At 41.0% G+C, this 20169-nt stretch overlaps 1 protein-coding gene across 6 annotated transcripts in view; it reads right to left on the minus strand.

The window, feature by feature from the left end:
- LCORL (ligand dependent nuclear receptor corepressor like) overlaps nucleotides 1-20169 on the minus strand; it is a 155171-nt gene that overhangs the window by 48221 nt on the left and 86781 nt on the right. For all 6 annotated transcript variants that reach the window (XM_056130339.1, XM_056130340.1, XM_056130336.1 and 3 more), the window contains exon 5: nucleotides 604-855. In XM_056130339.1, coding sequence (XP_055986314.1) covers nucleotides 604-855 — 252 coding nt within the window. The remainder of the gene's footprint in view (nucleotides 1-603; nucleotides 856-20169) is intronic.

Genomic DNA, 20169 nt, shown 5'->3' on the forward strand with positions numbered 1-20169 from the left:
TATTAATTATTACAGAAGTCTAACAATTTTTTTTTAATCTCTCAGGTTTCTTAAGAAAAATGCTTTTTCCTACGGGAGACAGAGCAGTAGCAGAGTGGGTAAGGCACTTGCCTTGCACACAGCAGACCAGGTTTTGATTTCTCACATCCCATATGGTCCCCTAAACCCTACCAGGAGTGATCCTTGTGTGCAGTGCCTTCACCCTCAAAAACTTTCTTTTTTCTAGAGCTAATTACATAATTTTCTTTTTCCCCTCATGTATCAGACTTTTCTTTCCCTAGTATGCCATATTTTTACATATTTAAAACAATAAACAGCATGTGCTTAATGTCCTCAGATGAACATTTCAAAATAATTTTTTCACCATAAACATCTCTCTAGTTATATGCTTGTTACTAGAATTCTCTTACCATACACTTTACTGTGGAAAAGAGACTGAGAGCAAGTCAAATTTCATTTTTGAAATCCAAGTCAAAGGCAGTACAAAAGCCCTAACTGAGCACTTCTCTGCAGTTCATATTATACAGTTAATTACAAGTCAGATAATTTTATAAGATTAGGATTTTAAGACAAAATTGTGTATTGTACACTAAAAACTCTTACCTTGCTGAGTACTTTGTTCTTGCATTCGATTCACAGTGAGGTCTAAGGGGCCTTCCTGCTCTTCCTGAAGAGAGTTTTCTGCTTGATTCATTTGGATACTTTTACATATTAGACTTGGTCCAATTGAACCATTTCTATTCTCTTGAATTTTACCACTTTTTGAAATATACTCAATTGCAAACTGACGTATCATCTTTTTCATTAATTCCTGAGCAACTAAGGGAATGTTAGGATCACAGTTCTGAGGAAGATCTAGGGAAGAAATAAACATACTGAGCATTAAAAAAGAGAAATGAAAAATAACATATTTTATTACAAGTTAATTAGTTGACAACTCTTAATCTCAATCTGCATTTACCACGGATTTCTTGGGACTTATCAAGAAAAATCTTATTTAACTAGTATGATAATATAACAAACTATACATTGCTAAAAATCACACAAAAATAAAAATTTTCAGCTGTAAACTAAAGTACAGATAAAGAATTAGATACAGAAGCAGGACTAATTGCTTATTTTCCAAGCAGAATCCAAATCTATTCAATTAGGTGTCAAAATTCATAGTAATAAGTTTTAAAGCATTTTAACACAAAGTACATGGAAAGCTAGTTAAGGCATCTAACATCACAACAGTTTTATTGCAAATGAATTCTACAATTCTGACAAGACTGCATAAATACAAATACATTCAAAGATCTTTCACGGCAACTTTTTTCTATTTTGTTTTTGGAACACACCTCACAGCGCTCAGGGCTTACAGACGTAAATCCTCGTATTTTGGGCCATGTGGGTGCCAGGGCTTGAAATGGATCGGCATGTGCAACGCGAGCACCTCACTTGCTGTGATATCTCCTTGGCCCCCATTTTGATTCTGGTTTTAAATTTTAGTGATTCACTGACAACTGTCACTAAATTGCCTTCGCATTCAAGAATTGTTAGTATTCTGCTAACTTCACTCTCTTTCAGTTTTTTGCAGAAACACTAGAAGTGAATTATGCAGAATCACATTTCTCCCTTAAATATTTCAGCATGCAATGAACGAGAATTCTCATTTCTCGAGCTATAGCCTTAAATATATATAGCCTTAAATATTTTAATCAGTCCTTAGTTCTGAAACAAGATTTTTATCTACAACTATAGTGAAATCAACACTTAACGATGCCTAAAATTGGTGTGAGATTAAAAGAGAATAATTTAGTCACAGGAATGGAAGAACACAGATCACTTCCAAACACGGAGTGTCAGAGTGACAATGAATGTTAGTACTGGGAGTGAATGGCGGTAGTGGCTGAACGTCTGCTCTCACTCCGACCCTTTAAATCGAGTGGCTGCTCTAGAGTCAGACTGGTTAATGAACAGAGTGGGTAAGGCTGACTGATAACAGTGGAAAGGGTAACAGAGCAAACTCAGGTCAGGCTACACACGAGTTTGTTGAGATTCTTGTCTTTCCCTCCTTGAACTTTCTGACGCCGACCCAAGCAGTGAGCAGGACCTCCCCTGATACTCAGCTGCAAGTGGGAGGTATCTCGTCCTGGCACCCGGTCTGAGCTAGAATACGCGTCTAAGGTAAGTGCGGGCAAGACCTCCAAGCAGCTTGCATCTTTCGGGCCCATGACTCTGCAGAATACATGAATGTTTGAAAATACAGCATTTGGAGGGAGAACAGCAAACTCCTTTGACACAAACTATCTTCTTCTCATCACAGGAGGTGAAAAGCAGGTCTGCTATTTCAGACCTGCCAGAGATACTATATAATAAACACCTCCATTATATTGCCTTTTTAGGAAAAATGGTCTGGAGGTCCTGAGGATATACGGCTCAGTGGTGGAGCTTATACTTCACGTGTGAGATTCTGGATCCCTGGTACCACAAAACAAAACAGGAAATTTGAATTCTGAAAAACATCTAATAGAAGGGACTACAAAGCCCATATAGAATGTAGAATTTCAGCCCCTTTGTTAACTCCATCAGTCCTCAACAGGAAGAGAGGCACTATTTGGTTTACTGGATACTGGAGTAAAGGGCTTAGTTACAGATCAACATTTCAGCTGTCCTTAGAAACGTAAACTATTTGTATATCCGTTCTAAATTTTTGTTTTCTTTTCGGGCCACACCCAGCAGTGCACATGGCTTACTCCTGGGTGCTCAGGGCTTATTCCTGGCTCTTGCACTCAGGGATAATTCTTGGCAGGCATTCCAAATTTTAATTTGTTTACAAATGTAGAAACAACAGGACTTTGAAAGTCAAAATAGGATTTGCTTACACACTAAGGTCAGAGAAGTCACGTTTATAAGCACTATGTGTTGTAATAAGAGTATTAAAGGGAAAAATGAACCAATTGCTTAAGCTGTAGAGATAATTTCTAGTTCAGAAAAAGAAGTATAACAAGTACCCAGCACGATTCACCAACACAACATTTCCACGATGCGCACAGAACTCTCAGGGCAGGGCATGAGCAGTGTCTGGGGGTAAGACTGTTGCCTAATGTGCAATCACGGCACAGGACCCCCCAGGACCATCCCCACACCCCAACAAAGGGGGGAACACCCTGAGTCACAGCAAGGTCTACTCCCCCACTCTCCAAAGCCGCAACAACCAAGAGAAATAGGTGCAAGAGTTGCGCTCTCTCTCTTTCTCTCTCTCTCTCTCTCTCTCTCTTAAAAAAGAATTCCTTTGGGGCTAGGCAGGGAGCTCAGCAGGCTGAGTGTGTGCCTGCCACGGCAGACACTGAGTGAAGCCCTGGTGGCCACGCACCAATACTGGACCCGGGGGAAGCCCCCTGCAAGGCCCCTACTGTGAGGCGCCCCCACAGGAGAGAGAGCATCTTGGGTCTGTTCCTCTCCCACCCTCCGACTTTGCTCAGCAGGAAGCTTCTGGTTCCATCCAACAGTGGCAAACTGCACGATTTCATCTTTTGTGCTTTCTTTCCTTCTACCCTAAAGTTCTTTATACCGGAGAGCATTTATATTGCAAATGGACGAGACTTGAAAAAAATATTTTGCCATCTTTTCTCTCTTCGTTGCATTATGATAACAAACTTTTTTGGTACGGTCTCGTGAAACTTCTTTTTAAGGGGACCAGGGAGGGCCCCTCATGATGTTCTGGAGGCAAGGGATGCCACACAGGACAGTAATTCAGTGGGAGGGTCTGCATGCCACAGTGCCACGCAGGTTCAGTGTAATAAGCCACATGCGGGGCATACACTTAACCTCTGTACTATTTCCCTGCCCTCCAGAACTTAGCAGGATTTCTTTTAATATTTTTATATTAAAAATAATAGGGCTCAAGCGATAGCACAGCGGGTAAGGCGTTTGTCTGTCTTGCACGCAGCCGACATCACCAATCCAGGTTCAATTCCTTCACCCCTCTCGGAGAGCCCGGCGAGCTACCGAGAGTATCTCGTCTGCACGGCAAAGCCTGGCTAGCTGCCCGTGACGTATTCGATACGCCCAAAACAGTAACAACAAGTCTCACAATTTGTTGTGAGACGTTACTGGTGCCTGCTAGAGCAAATCGATGAACAACGGCAGGACAGTGCTACAGTGCTAAAAAATAATGTTTTTGGTACATACTTGGATTTTACAAAGTCAAATATATTCTCAACTAACCACATAGCATGCTAAAAAGGAATAAAGAAAAAAAGACTACGAGAACATCTTTACAGTTATATGCAGGGAATCAAATTTCAACCCTGCTGATTATACATAGTGTAACTCCGGGCAAATCACTTTAATAAGCCATAATTTATCTGTAATGTGATCTTACATTACACTGGTCTACCAGAGTTCCAAACTTATTTGGCCTAATGCCCCATTTTCAGAAAAATAAAAACTCACCACTTCCCTTAATTATACCCCTTTTAGGGTGGGGAGGGGGCTGCACCAACAGCAGTGCTCAGAATTTCCTACGGGCCTGTCTTAGGAATTAGTTCTGGTGGGCTAGAGAGGCCACATGGGTTTCTGTGGTCAAACCTGGGTCAGCTGTGTGCAAGGCCTGACCTGCTGTGCTGTGTCCCCCAATCCTACCACTTTAAAGTCCTCGCAACTGTACTCAAAGCTGCTGCTGAGCTAGGATCAAAGCAGCATTCCCGGGACCAGCACTGCACACCTGGGCAGCACTGGGAGAATCGGACCACCGGAGACAGAATGCTCACCCGGTGCCTAGCACAGCCTATTAAAAAGTCTAATGAGTTATACACAACAATCATACACTTTCTAACAAGCTCTATCAAGAGAAAAAAATTCAAAGGCATGAATTTCAAAAACAATGAGCAAAACCTAGCACTCAATTCCTAGAAAAGGTTTAGAGGAGCATCTTGTGACATTCTCACTTAAACAGGGAAAAAAGAAAAACCCAGATCTTTTAACCTTGCATACCTATTTTTTAAAAAATCCAAGTTAGGTCCTTTGGTTCACAATGCTGTTAAAGGGAAGGGCTTCACGCGTAAGGCACTTCAGCACCACTCGCCCCCACCAGGGCGTGCTGCCCCTCTCTCCTACCTGCGCCCCCCACCCCACCCGGCCCCAGAGTCCCCCCACCCTATTCCCTTTCATCCCCCATAAGTTTCCAACTGAACACCAGTTCATGTTTCAATCTTTTGATTTCAGCAACTTATTGCTGATACTGTTTTGCCTTTTTCCTTATCTAGAACTGATTTTTTCTTTTTCTAAAGCATTTTTTACCATTTTTCAGGTAGCAAGGTTTACGATGCCATCGATTACACTCTTCACACAAACTTCCTTCTAGCACCGCACCCTCCGAGCGCCTGCTTCCCTCCTCCAGTCTAGCCCTGGCCCCACCCCTCCACTCGCAGAAGCTCAGTTCTAGAAACAAAAACCTCCAGTTCCGACACTCAGGGCCATTTGCTGTTCCCTTACTATGTTTCTTTATATTGCACACATGGGAAAGACCCTTTTTCAGAAAAAAAGTGGACTCACCACATACTACCAAGTTATCGGAGACAGCGTTCCCAGCATACAATATTTCGACACCAAACACCTTCGCCAGTGTCCGCTTCCCTCCACCGGTTGTCCTCCCTCTGCCCCACCCGAACCCTGTTACCTCCTCCAGAGTGACCTTCCTTCCACCACTGTCGTAGCTGTCCCTTCCCTGACCCGTCTCCCTGCTGCCAGTGTCGAGCTTCCTACTGAAGACCGGCTCTCATGCCCCTGGCTGTTACTGTCTTTGGGACTGGCTTATCCCCTCATCCTGTTTCTTTATGTCCCGCGCATGAGCGATTCTTCTGTCTCTGTCCCTCTCCCTCGGCCAAACTACAAAGACTCCCCCCAACACAGCAAGATGCCTACAAAACCAATGGGGAAAACATGCATATCACCAAGTTCAGTGAGTGAAATCAGTATCACTGGGGGCAAACAGCTCAGTAAATTTTCCGACAATGACTTTAGTGACAAACACAATGATGCACATATTTAACAAACTCAAAAAAAAGAAAAGAAAAGAAAAAAGAAGGCACAGATAGCCAGCAAGCCACTAGAAAGTGTGAGTAGAAATTAAGAAAACAAAACAAAACCTACTACCATCAGAAATAAAGGTACGGCAGGTAATGTGAAAAACTCCATAGAAGCTGTAGGGCACAGGATAACAGTGGAATAAGAGATTAAGGAGCGCCAGGGTGAGGAGAAAACCAGTGGGAAACAGTTGGAAAAGCAATGAACAGCATCAGAAGACGATGGAACGAGTTCAATGGGAACAGTAAAGGATCACTGGAGTTTCTAAAATACAGGAAGGCAAATGGGACAAAGAAACAACGCTTGAAGAAGTCATCCAAAAGAATTTCCTACAAATGAAGAGTATAACCACCAAGATCCAAGAGGCCCAAAGGGTCCAAGGGCAAAGAGACCCAACCAGGAAAATTGTAGGACCCATTATACTCAACATGACAAAATCAAAGATGAGAGACAGAATACTGGAATAAGCAAGACTGAAAAAGGAACGTACATACCAAGGAAAGACCATAAATTGCACAGCAGATGAAATGAGACTATGAGGCAGTTTCGGGAATTCATGACCTTGAGACTAATTTTTTCAAGAAGCTTTCAAAGTTCGTTATATGCCTGCCAACAGAGCAGGCTGGGCGGTGGAGGGAACCTAGCGACACTGGCGAAGGAAGGGGGCACTGCATGTCTTAAACAGCTCTATTGTGAACAACGCTGTAAATAATGGGGTTTAATAAAAATCAGGAAAAAAACTGAACTCAATTTGGTTACAATAAAAAAAATGCTGTGAAGGTGTTGATACACACACATAAATGAGCAAAGCGAGACTGAAACTCCATAGAACTGTAAAAAGAAGCTGATAATTCACCCCCAGAAACCATTATCTTTCTCATTCTAAGTATACATAGAAAAATTAATAGGGGGCTGGAGTGACAGCACAGCGGGTAGGGCGTTTTGCCTTGCACGCAGTCAACCCGGGTTCGATTCCCAGCATCCCATATGTTAGTCCCCTGAGCACTGCCAGGAGTAATTCCTGAGTGCGGAACAGGAGTTACCCCTGAGCATCACCGGGTATGACCCAAAAACAAACAAAAAAAAATTAATGGTATAAATAATTCTGTATGTATGAAAATTTTTTGTTATTGCTTCTGGAGACCCACAAAGATTCCTTTCTTTAATGATGCAAAATAGTTTTATCAATAGAGAAATATGAAGAGCAAGAGAGAGCGTGGGATTGTCCAAAGGGTACAGTCCCAGGAGTACATGTCCCAGGTTGCAGTGTGGGCAAATCTCCAGACAATGAACTTTGTTTGCTTGTTTTAACCTTAAAGTTGTTCCTCAAAAGATCTTTTATCAAACTAGAAACTTCCAAGTTGATTGCATTTTCTTTAGGATGGGTCCATTTTGCCTCACATTTTGTGCAGTCATTTATTTCTGCTTGTTTTTAAGCCTTTCTCCTTGCTCCTTTTCCAACCTGATCTTTCTTGTCATTCATCATGTGTGGCAACATGAGGCAACCCTCAATTCAACAACTCACACTTTTTATAAATCCTAGGCTCTATCTCTTCGAACAGTGACTCTAACTTCTTTTTTTTTTATGTAAGAGTACTGCTATTTATTCAGCCACTGATTAGCTGACTGAACTGGGCATGAACTCCACAGCGACTCTAACTTCCATTTATACTCTCTATCTAAAACTCTTGACAATATTTTTTGTGTATGACTTATTTCACTTAGTGTAAGATGTTACAAGTTTCTCTATGTAGCATAGTTCAGAATAGATCTCCTTCGAAAGGTTGAATGTTCCACAATATGCATATATCACACTTTTCTTATCCATTCATCTGTCCACTGACATTAGGTGACTTCCAATCCGAGATGATTTTAAATTCAAGTTCATATTTATGAGTTAGTATGAATTCAGATTCCTCAACCCTTTATAACAATGAACTACCAAGAAAAATGATCTCCCTTTGGATACAGATGTGTTCTTCATCTCTACAGTTTCACAGTTTTAAATTAGCATTTTAATTGTTTCATTTTTATAGGGACTTTCCCAGTGGTGCAGAGTTAGTCAGAAAGGTGAATCCCGAAGTGCTAGGCTGGGATGCATGAGGTAGGTGGGGACAGACTCAGGCCTGGAGAGGGAGGGCATGCATGGCTCCACCCCCACGTCAATCTACCTAGTCTGCACTGCTGCTTGAATCAAAGTCTCATACTTTTTGTCATATTTATAGAAAAAAAAAACAAATTTTCCATAGTTATAAATATTCCTGTTGTATACCAAAGAGCATTTGCAATTATACACATTTACAAAAATACTGTTTTTAATGATTCATTAAAAATTAAATTATTCAATGCCTTTATAAAAATTAAGAATGATCTTTATAGACACTCTAAACATACCAAAGTAACTCATGATATCTACTCTCAATAACTTCTGAAATTTAATGATACAGTGCCGCATTTCAATGTCCTAAGGGACCTTTTAAAGTAGCTTTAACCCCACGGAAATAATTGAGTTTAAATGTAGAATAAGAGTGAAGGCATTGTTTTTCAATCATGTTCTTATAATCTCATGATAATTCCTAGAGATTTAATATTAAATTGGTAAAGGAAAGTGCAGCAATGGCAAATGTCTGCAGTAAATATGACAGGGCAAATTGTTCATCTTGGAGAGGCGCGGAAGCACTTCTTTCTTTCTTTCTTTCTTTCTTTCTTTCTTTCTTTCTTTCTTTCCCTCTTTTCTTTTCTTTTCTTTTCTTTCCTCTTCTTTTCTTTTCTTAACCACTGTGAGATAGTTACAAGCTTTCATGTTTGAGTTTCAGTCACACAATGATCAGACACCCATCCCTCCACCAGTGCACATCCTCTACCACCAATATCCCCAGTATACCGCCCCCCCCCCCACCTCTTCCTGCCTCCATGGCAGACAATTTCCCCCATACTCTCTCTCTACTTTGGGGCATTATGGTTTGCAATATAGACACTAAGAGGTTATCATGTTTGTTCTTTATCTACTTTCAGCACATATCTCACATCCCAAATGATACCTCCAACCATCATTGACTTAGTGATCCCTATTCTATTCCAGCTGGATCTCTATTCCAGCTGCCTTGTCCCTCAGCTCGGGAAGCATTTCCTGTTACCATTTTGTCTATCTTTATGTTCCAACGCTAAAGGCAAAAATGCCTGTAGCTATTAAAAATAAATAACATAGTAAAAGTTTATGAGGTAACTTTCTAAGTTTTTCTTCCTTGAAAAAATTTTGTAAAGACCACTTTTAGCATAAGAAATTCAATTTTTAGTACAAACCGAAGTTTATATTCTAAGTATTTAAAAAAAAAGCACCTGCTGGTTGTCTGACGCTTATAAAATTGGTAATGCTTGCCAGGATACCTAGAAAAAGATGAAGACATAAAACACAAACAGAAATTTAGAAAACGGTCCTCACTATTGATCTCAGAAACATTAAAATAATTTAAGGAAATATTATGAACTTTATAACCACCAATGATCACTTTTCCGGAAGGGGCACAGTCAGTGAGTCGGTGGTATTCAGGAGTGAGCCCTGGCAGTTCAAACCAGCCTGGCTGCAAACAAGACAAGTGTCTTACCTCCTGTATTATACCCCTTTAATAACTTACAAGAAACACACAATTTATTATATTCCAAAATCAGTGGGAATACTTTTCTTAAATTTTTTTTTTTTGCCTTTTTGGGTCACACCCAGTGATGCCCAGGGGTCAGTCCTGGCTCTGCACTCAGGAATTACTCCTGGCGGTGCATGGGGGACCATATGGGATACCAGGGATCGAACCCGGGTCGGCCGTGTGCAAGGCAAACAAACGCCCTACCTGCTGTGCTATCACTCCAGCCCCTGGAAATACTGACTCTTTTATCTTTCCTAATCATAGATGGAAAAAATCTCCAACAAAATATTATAAATTGAATTCAGTGACGTATAAAAAGAAGTATATACCGTGAGCTTGAGGGTTTACTGCATGTGTGCAACGCTAATTCAACATCCCTCAATTAACACAATTAATTGACAGGCTAAGCAGAAAAATCATATGATCACCTCAACACACACACACACACACACACACACACACACACATTTAACAAAACCCCAAACCCAAAATCTATTTACTACAAAACTCCTGGTAAACTAGGAATAGAGAAGATTCCATTAATTTGAGAAAAAAGATATTTTAAAAAGTCTACAGTAAAGTAGAATGAAGTAAAATAGAGAGGATGCATCTCACATCTCTATTAAACATTTTAATGGAAGTGATAGGTGGTGTACTATAATAAGACACTGGGAAGGAAGACAAAAATATCTGTGTTCAAAGAACACATATTTCCCAAGCAGAAAACCTGATACAATCCTGTAACAAATAAGCTGTTACTATAGCAGGACACAAGATTAACACACTGAAGTCAATCATCTTCCTATATATACCCAATGCACACAGAGAATTTGAAATTGAAACATAGTATCATTTAATATTAACACCCTCAAAAATAAAGAATGTAGGAAGAAACCTAAAAAAAAAATTACAAGATCTGAGGAAAAATAGAGAACTCTGATAGGAAAAGAATAAAAAAAAATTGAGCAAAATGTTCTCTCAAATTGAAAAATGAGAAATTTGTTCACAGTTATAACTCAATACCGTTGAGCTATTTATTCATTATCCCAACTTTGATTTACAGACTGAACGAAATCCTACTCAAAATTGTAAGGCTGTCTTGATTTGTCCTGTGGATATTAAAAACCAGATTAACATAGAACGGAAATGATCTAAAGCAAAAATTAACAGCAAAAAAGAACCACATTGGGGAACTAATACTATGACTTAAAACTTACTGTAAACTGACAGCAATCTTGATCGTATTGTCCAGAACAACAACAGAGAAACATGGGAGCCGAGAGACTGTACAAGGGCCAGGGCACATGCGACAGCCTGGGTCTGCTGACTGGATTGTTAGACCCTGTTTTAACCCCTGGTGCCATGTGACCCCTCCAGTGTCCGGGTGTAGTTCAGAGGACCCTGAGCATCACTGGTGTGGCTGTGGGGGCACCTGAACACAGAGGGGGTGGCCCAGATAACTGCTGGTACTTTAGGGCACAAGCAACATGGCATCCTTGGGTGCCTGAATTGATCTTCTGGCCCAGGTAGCAGAGATTGCCAAAGGTGGCCCCATGGGCCCTCCTGAGCACTGTTTATGAGGCTAACCCCCCTCTTCCATCCGAAAAGAAAAGACAAACAGATCAAACAGAACAGAGCCCAGAAAAAGACCCAACAGATAGAGCAACTTTCTTTGATGAAAGAGCAAAGGTTTAGTAAAAAGATAATCTTTTCAACAAATGGTAGTAGAGTAATTGAACCACCAGAGGTAAACTCTAGAAACAACTTATGCCTGTCACAAAAATGAACACAAAACAAGGCATCTATGTTCATGCACACACAAAACTGTAAAACGACTAAAAGGTAACACGGCCCCTTTCCAGCTCCCCGCCAGCTCCGTGGTCTGGCTGTCACGCCCACAATCTGCCTCCAGGCGCCATCTGAGTGCACCAACAGCCCTGGCCCAGGGACACAGCAGCTAGTACCGAAGACACCACAGCACCTGAGATCTCTCCGGGCCCCATACTGAGTCAATTTCACTGGGGCACCCCAGATGGAGCAGGCGCAGTCTCCCCGCCTACTCCAGATGAAATCCCGTGACCAAGAGCTTCCACAAGCAAGGCCCAGGTATGCGGGTTCCAGGACCAAGTTTCTGGGTCACATGGTGGCAGAGGCACCGGGCTGTCCCGCCCCAGCACCCCCCCACCCCCGCCTGCTTGTCGGCCTGGCTGTCACACCCACAATTTACCTCTGGGTGCCATCTTAGCACACCAATAGTCCTGGTCCAGAGATGCCCAATTAAATCCCCAAATGGATTAGTGCCCCACAGAGATGTCTCTGAAACCCAACCACTTACAATCTAGAATTCCAGAAGCACATGACCGCAAAAGAGCTCTCATGATATTCAAAATGAACAACGGAAAATAAACTTTCTAATGTCTGCCCCCGGCTGGTAGGCTTTGAATGGTGGTGGGAAAATTCAAGCAAAACGTAATGCTCAAAAGTAGAGAGGTAGAGTATAGGGAAATTGTCTGCCACAGAGGCAGGGTGAAGACTGGGATGGGGTGGGGGGGTACTGGGGACATTAGTGGTGGAAAACGTGCACTGGTGGAGGGATGGGTGTTTGATCATTCTATGGCTGAACATCAAACATGAAAGCTTTATAACTCTACCTCACAGTGACTCAATTAAAAAAGAAAAGGTAACATGGAAAAAAAATTTGGTGACATAGGATTTAACAAAGATTTTTTAAAGATAAAACAACAAAGCATGATGCATAAAAAAGAATTAGATAGATTTCATAAAAATTATAAAGTTCTGGCTATGAAGGACTATTAAGAGAATGAAGAGGCAAGCTACAGACTGAGAAAATATCTGTACACTGTCACTGTCCTCCCTTTGTTCATCGATTTGCTCGAGCGGGCCCAGTAATGTCTCCATCGTGAGACTTGTTGTTACTGTGTTTGGCAATTCGAATACGTCACGGGGAGCTTGCCAGGCTCTGCCGTGCGGGCGAGATACTCTCGGTAGCTTGCCGGGCTCTCCGAGAGGGGTGGAGGAATCGAACTCGGGTCGGCCATGTTGGCTGCGTGCAAGGCAAACGCCCTACCGCTGTGCTATCACTCCAGCCCATCTGTACAATATTACCTAATAAAGAAGTCTTCGGTCTAAAATATGACTCAATAATAAACAAAATGAAAATCCAATTAAAAAATTCAAAACTGAATAGTTGAGCAAAAATATTGCGGTATCTCACACAACAAACATGAAAAGATGTTCAGTAATATGTCACTAAGGGACTGTAATTAACACAGTAATGATACCCCAACACACCTGCTGTCACTGATAACTGATCTGGTAGTTTCTTACAAAGCTAAACAATCTTGCCACAGGATTCAAGAATTGTACTACTAGGTACTTCACCTGTAAGAGTTGAACATGTACAATACATGTCCACACATATACATGCATATGTTTAAAGCAGCTTGATTTATAACTGCTAAAAGTTGGAAGCAAACAAGCAACCTCAAATAGGTGAACGGATATTCTTTGAAAGTTAGATGCACTGGTAGATAACTCATTTCTTTTTATTACTTAAAAATATGCATGCAATAGTGGAATATAATCCAATTATAAGCAAAGTTGAAATCTCAACTTTTGCCACAATTTGAATGGAACTCTAAAGTATCATGTTAGGTGAAGTCAGAGGGAGGACAAATTTATAGAGAAACCTTAAAACTCATGTTGCTAAGTGAAACATGCAAATCCCAAGAGGTTATATACTATTTGATCCAAATTACGTGACATTTGGAAAAAAGGGAACAACTACAGAAACAGTAGTTTCTGTGTCTGACTCAGGCTAGGGACATGAGATGGAGATGAATAGGTGGTGAAGAGATTTGTAAGCAAAACTATTTGGGAGATAAGAGTAACCTATATATTTTGCAAAACTCACAAAACTGTAAGAAAAAGAGTCTAATGAGGGGCTGGAGCGCTAGCACAGCGGGTAGGGCATTTGCCTTGCACGAGGCTAACCCGAGTTTGATTCCCAGCATTCCATATGGTTCCATGAGTACCACCAGGAGTAATACCTGAGCAATGAGCCAGGAGTAACCCCTGTGCATTGCCGTGTGTGTGTGTGTGTGTGTGTGACCCAAAAAGGGAAAAAAAAAAGAGTCGAGTCTTTGAGCCTATTTAACAAAAATGTATCAATACTGATTTATTGATCTTAACAAATGCAGTACAATGATGAAAGACATTATACATTTTTGCTCAATTATTCTGCAAACCTGAAACTACTCTAAACAATCTACTAAAAATCAGATAAAAGAAAATATTTATTTTATTTTCACATATTAAGTGTTCTTACTTGAAAAAACTTTTCAGCAGATGACACCAGAGAGATCTTTCAGTATAAGGAACTACAAAATAAATAGCACTGTTCATATGTTTGAACTTTGATGCTGATACATTCTCTGAAAATAAATTTATTCATTAATGAATAATATGACTGATGCTTCTGGCAAAAGCATCACAATGCTATCATTCCATAAGTAGGTAAATAATCATGAAAATCTAGGAATGCAACTATGGAACAACAGTAATTCTACATTAGGAGTAAATAAAAAGGTACCACATTAAGCTCTTTTAAAATAAAATCTAACTCACATTTTGACAACTGTGTACCTCTTTGACTACTAGAGAACAAGGATCACACTAGTAAACTATCTTTCTCCAAAGACTATAAACACAAGGCGTTAGACATTTAAAAAATCACTTAAAATGAAAAAAATCATTCTCTTCAAACTTGGACAGAAAAAAAGAATTATGTCCAATAACATATGAATACATGTTAATTACCTACCAGGTAACAATCACCTATTTACCCACTGGCATTCAAACTATTATACTTTAAAAGAAAACAAAGTAGCTTTGACTTAGGGAAAAAACAACCTCTTCCCCATTATCTTAATTTATACAGTTAAAAAAGTAACCCTACAAAGATTAGATCATATGTACTTGAACGGTAACAGAAAACAACTAGTTTAGATTAAGTTCAGAAAACTGCCCAGAAGCATGCACGGCTGCGCGACCTCTCATAATATTCATAATAAGCAATAGAAAATAAATGATCTAGCATCTACCCCTGGCAGGCAGGCTTGAATGGTGGTGGGAAAATTCAATACAATGGTGGTGAGAAGGTGTAATGGTGGTGGGAATTGGTGTTGAAATAGTGAATGTAATCAATCAGCGTGAACAATCTTATGAAAATAAAATTAAAAAAAAAAAGAAAAGAAAACTTTGCCCATAATGTGTCTCGAAAATAGTATGGAACAACTTGGAGAGAGTCTGTTGTCCATCTAAATAAAGGATAATTGCTGAAGTCAGAAGAGAGGATGAAATATGGGAGGAAGAGACATTCACATATGTGTATGTCTATACACAAACTTACATCTATACCAAGTACATATCAGCCTATGAAGGTGTGCTATCCGGGGGCTTGGTGTGACTATTAAATCACAGACTGTCAATAATCGCCTCCACTTTATTCTCCATGATACACTGCCTTTCCTTTTATTTCATTCCTGCCTCCTCCCAGCTACGGCACGGGCTATTAAGTAGTATGACCCTTTGACATGGCAACGCAGCTGTTCAGAGAACGCCTTATTCCTATGATTAGCCGCCTCCAACAGAGAAATCTCTCAGAGGCTGTTGTGGAGCAAGAATTAAGTCTAGGAGTGGGATAAGCGTTTCAGAATCTACTTGTTGCAACTAATGTGTCATTCAGAGATATCAAGATTCCAGACAAGCTTGAAGAGTGCCAAAAGCTAGGATATTCCTAAAACAAAAACAAAACAAAGTATCAAAAATAAGTAGACTTCCTAATGTTTTAACAATAGTAGAAAGCCAAAGGGGCTGGAGCGATAGAACAGTGGGTAGGGCGTTTGCCTTGCATGCAGCCAGCATGGCCGACCCGAGTTCGATTCCCCCCCTCCCCCCCCCCCCGCCCGGCAAGGGCAAAGCCTGGCAAGCTACCAGTGAGGTACTGGATATGCCAAACACAGTAACAAGTCCCACTATGTTACTGGCCCTGCTTGAGCAAATCCATGAACAACGGGAGGACAGTGATACAGTGATACAGAAAGCCAAATAAAGTTGCAAAAATTCTATCTTCATCATTTAAGTGTGAAAAGCACTATTATGGGATATTATAGATTTAAATGTATCATTCTCTGAAACTAACAAGATCATGGGAATATCTAACTGGAGGAACAGGAGTAACAGGAAGAAAAGGTAGATTGAGGCTTGAGGTTCAACACTTAAATAGCAAGATAATAAACCACAAGCAAATTAACACAGTGAGTAGGGCGTCTGCCTTGCACGCAGCCAACATGGCCGACCCGAGTTCGATTCCTCCGCCCCTCTCGGAGAACCCGGCAAGCTACCGAGAGTATCTCGCCCGCACACACGGCAGAGCCTGGCAAGCTCCCTGTGACGTATTCGATATGCCAAACACAGTAACAACAAAGTCTCCAATGGAGACATTACTGGGCCCACTCGAGCAAATCGATGATCAACGGGAGGGCCTTTACTTACTTACGATATTGTAAAACCCTTATGGGCACTGCTAAGAATAAATACAAAATCAAGGATGCTGGAAGTTGACAGGTTTCGTGAAGCTTCAAATCAGATTTGATGGTCTGAACTGTCCATGGAGAATGGGGACTCCACATGTCAGAGAAATGTACAGAACAAAGAACTGTAGACTCTCTGCTCTATAATATTGGAAGGTTATTCGGGAGGGGTGTAAGTGGGGATAAACTAAATATTACATAAATTCACACTATTATCATAAAAGCAAACTTTTGGTGCGCTTAGCTATACTTCCAAGTTTTATTTCTTATAATCTACCTGAGCTTTTAGTAGAATCCAAGGTGGGTACATACCTTCATTTACCTACTTAGGATATATACTGCCTTCCCTTTCCTATTGCCCAGGCGGCTGCCTCTGTAAAAGGCATGATATGACCAATGTAAACACAGAGCCCCGCTAAAGTAAAAGGCCAGTTCCATCTTCACTACAACTCCCCGACTAGCTCCTTTAGCAATGAAACAATCTCTATATAAATTGATTCACCAATTGTGGACTCTGTTCTGAAGATAACTCTTAAGAGACTGAGTTGGTCTTCGGAGTTCTTAACAATTTATTTTGGACTGACCTCACAAAATTTAGAATGCACATACACATATATGATTTATTGATTTGTAGTCAGAGCATTATGATGTGTCCGATATCTCAAGCTAGAGTGCAGATTATAGAATGAAAAGCCAACAGTGACACCATCATTTTTTGTTCTGTTTTGTTTTGGGATCACAGAGGTGCTCAGAGCTTGCTTTTCACTCTGTGCCCAATGGTCACTCCTAGAGGGGCTCAGGGGACTGTAGCTGGTACTGGGGAAAGAAATGGCCAGCCACATGCAAATCAAGACACTTACCCCTCCTGTGCTGTTTATAGAACCCTGTTTACTATCCAGAATAATAAAGACAAAAGCAGAGATCCCTTTAACTGGCACATAAAAACGTGACTGATCACCACTCTCAGACAGCAAACCAGTGTGAAGGTTCCATTATTTCTCTTTAAGAAACCAAACTCCAGTCTCACCCTCTTTACAAGACAAGACTTTTCTGATATAAAGTCTAAGAAAGTAAGAATGTCAGTGTCAATTCATACATCTAAGAATAGTATCACCTATTGTCCTGTTGTTCATCAATTTGCCCAAGTAGGCGCCAGTAATGTCTACACTGGTTCCAGCCCTGAGATTTTAGCAGCCTCTCCTGACTCGTCTTTCCCAACACTGCCGCATCGGAGGCGCTTTCAGGGTCAGGAGAATGAGACCTGTTATTGTTACTGTTTTTGGCTTATCGAGTACTCCACAGGGTGCTTGCCAGACTCTGCCATGTGGTGCGTGTGTGTGTGTGTGTGTGTGTGTGTGGGGGGGGGGGGTGATGCCTCGGTAGCTTGTCGGACTCTGATGGGGACAGAAAAACTGCCATCTAAGAACAACAAAGGCTTTTTTAATTAAGTGTTTAATTTAGAACTTTAGACCATAGTCTAGAATTTTAGATTTTCAAATTATAAAAGTTTGAAATGAAGTACATTTACTGCACATTCTTTCCCTAGATTTTTTTCCTTATCAAATTATCAAAGCTCAGAAATTAACAACGGTGGGATATCATTAACTGAGCAAAGACTTTATCTGGAATTCAGCTATTTTTCACCAATGTCGTTTTACTGTTTCGGAATCCAATTCAGAATCCCACACTTCTCTGGTCAGAGAAAAGTTCCTCACTCTTTTCTGGTCTACTGTAATCTCTGACATTTTGATATGTACTAGTCAGTTATTCACGAGAATTTCCCTCAATATACTTACCTGAGCCTTTCTCATATTAAAGATTATGTATTTGGGGCAAGAAAATCACAATAACGACGTTTCAATCAAGTCGCCAGTAATTCGTTGACTGTGACCGCTGGATCTCTATATTGCAAATTAATATTTTGTTTCTTTTTTAATTTATTATGGGGAATTCTTTCAGAATTTACAAATACTATTCGGAGAGCCCGGCAAGCTACCGAGAGTATTCGATATGCCAGACACAGTAACAACAAAGTCTCCAATGGAGACGTTACTGGGCCCGCTCGAGCAAATCGACGATCAACGGGAGGGCCTTTACCTTTACCTTTACCTATTCTATTTTTCAACAAACTTTCTCCACTGACTGTAGTTTTAATCTGTGGATGCAGCAACTAGAGTGACTGTGGTGTTCAAGTTGTTTTTCATTTTCCTTGTTTATATATATTTTTGGGGGGGTGGGGTTTAGTGGTTTGCATGTGGGGCATACCAGCAATGCGCTCAGCAGTGACCCCTAGAGGTACCTGAGTGCACACATGGTGTTGCATATCTGAAGCGGGTTCAGTAGGAATCAATGAATGACCTCTGTACTATCTTTCCTTTCAAAATGGAATTCTCCTAGAGGTCTCTGAGTACAGAGGTTAAGGGGCATCCTACACATGCAGCTCTCCCCGGGTCCAATCCCAGTATCACTTGGTGCCCTAAGCCTCGAAGGGGGCAACATAGGCCAAGAAGCACTGCATCCTAAGGTCCTGCTTTGAACCACTGGCCCGGCTGATTGAAAATCACCATAAGGAGTTCCCAGGCTTCCTGGACACTGCTCAGGAGACCCCAAAATAAAAAAGTGCAATGGCATTCTTAATGAGTTCTTCCACTTTTGCCTCCTTCCTTTCTTTCAGCATGAAAGTATGGGTGTCAGTTTGGCTTATCAAGTTGCAGTGTTCCTTATTTTTGTGACTCAAACTGTTTCAGCTCTGATCACAGGGAGTTTTGCCATTTGCTTCCTACCAACCACTTCCCACTGGTCTAAGCACTAGCGGCACCAGTGCTGAGACAGAAGGTATCTATCTAATGTATTGAAGGCTTAGATACAATGCTTTAAGGGGATTCTCTCCTGCTGTGCCTGGGCTCCCTTAAGTGGAGAAGTCTTGTCGTAAAGATATGTATCAACATAAATAAAAATCTCTGCACTTCAGTCACCTCTGTATTTAACAAGGACACCTGATTTTGGAAAGCACCATACAGTATAGCACTACTCTATGACAATCTTTTACTCTGAGAACACTCAAAAAGAATGAAGATTCCATACTGGCAATCTAAAATGTTTCCAAGGTTAACGAGGATTAATTAAATAAAAGGATAGAATGGGAAGAATCAGACATCATTATTTTCCATAGTTTTGCTGCTCTATCTCTTAGGCCTGAGTCTGTTACTCATCTAGATCCTCAGTCTGTTACTAAGGATCACCCATAACTCCAACAAATGGCAATAAACATAGCATCATCTAAGTAGCACTGACCATTATTTCACCAAGGAGTTTTTTCTTTTCTGTTTTAGTTAAAAATCCTTTTTTTTTTTTTTTTGCTTTTTGGGTCACACCCAGCGATGCTCAGGGGTTACTCCTGCATTCAGGAATTGCTCCTGGCAGTGCTCGGGGGACCATATGGGATGCTGGGAATCGAACCTGTGTCGGCCATCTTGGCTGCGTGCAAGGCAAACACCTATCGCTCCAGCCCCAGTTAAAAACCTTTTAATTGAATCACTATGAGATACACAGTTACAAAGTTGCTCATGATTGGGTTTCAGTCATATAACGTTCCAACACCAGTCCCTTCAACAGTGTATATTTCCCATCACCAATGTCCCCAGTTTCCCTCCTGCCACTGCCCCCCAGCCCCCCGGGCCCCCACCAGCCTGCCTCTATGTCAGGTATTTTTCTTTTCTCTCTTTCCTCCTCTCTCCTCTCCCTCTCCCCATCCCGCCCTCCCCCTTCTGAGCATTATGGTTTGCAACACAGGTACTGACAAGTTATGCATATCCCTTTAGCTACTTTCAGGACCCAGTTCT

Source organism: Sorex fumeus, unplaced genomic scaffold, assembly GCF_029834395.1.
Source record: "Sorex fumeus unplaced genomic scaffold, SorFum_2.1 ptg000077l, whole genome shotgun sequence".
Classification (NCBI taxonomy): domain Eukaryota; kingdom Metazoa; phylum Chordata; class Mammalia; order Eulipotyphla; family Soricidae; genus Sorex; species Sorex fumeus.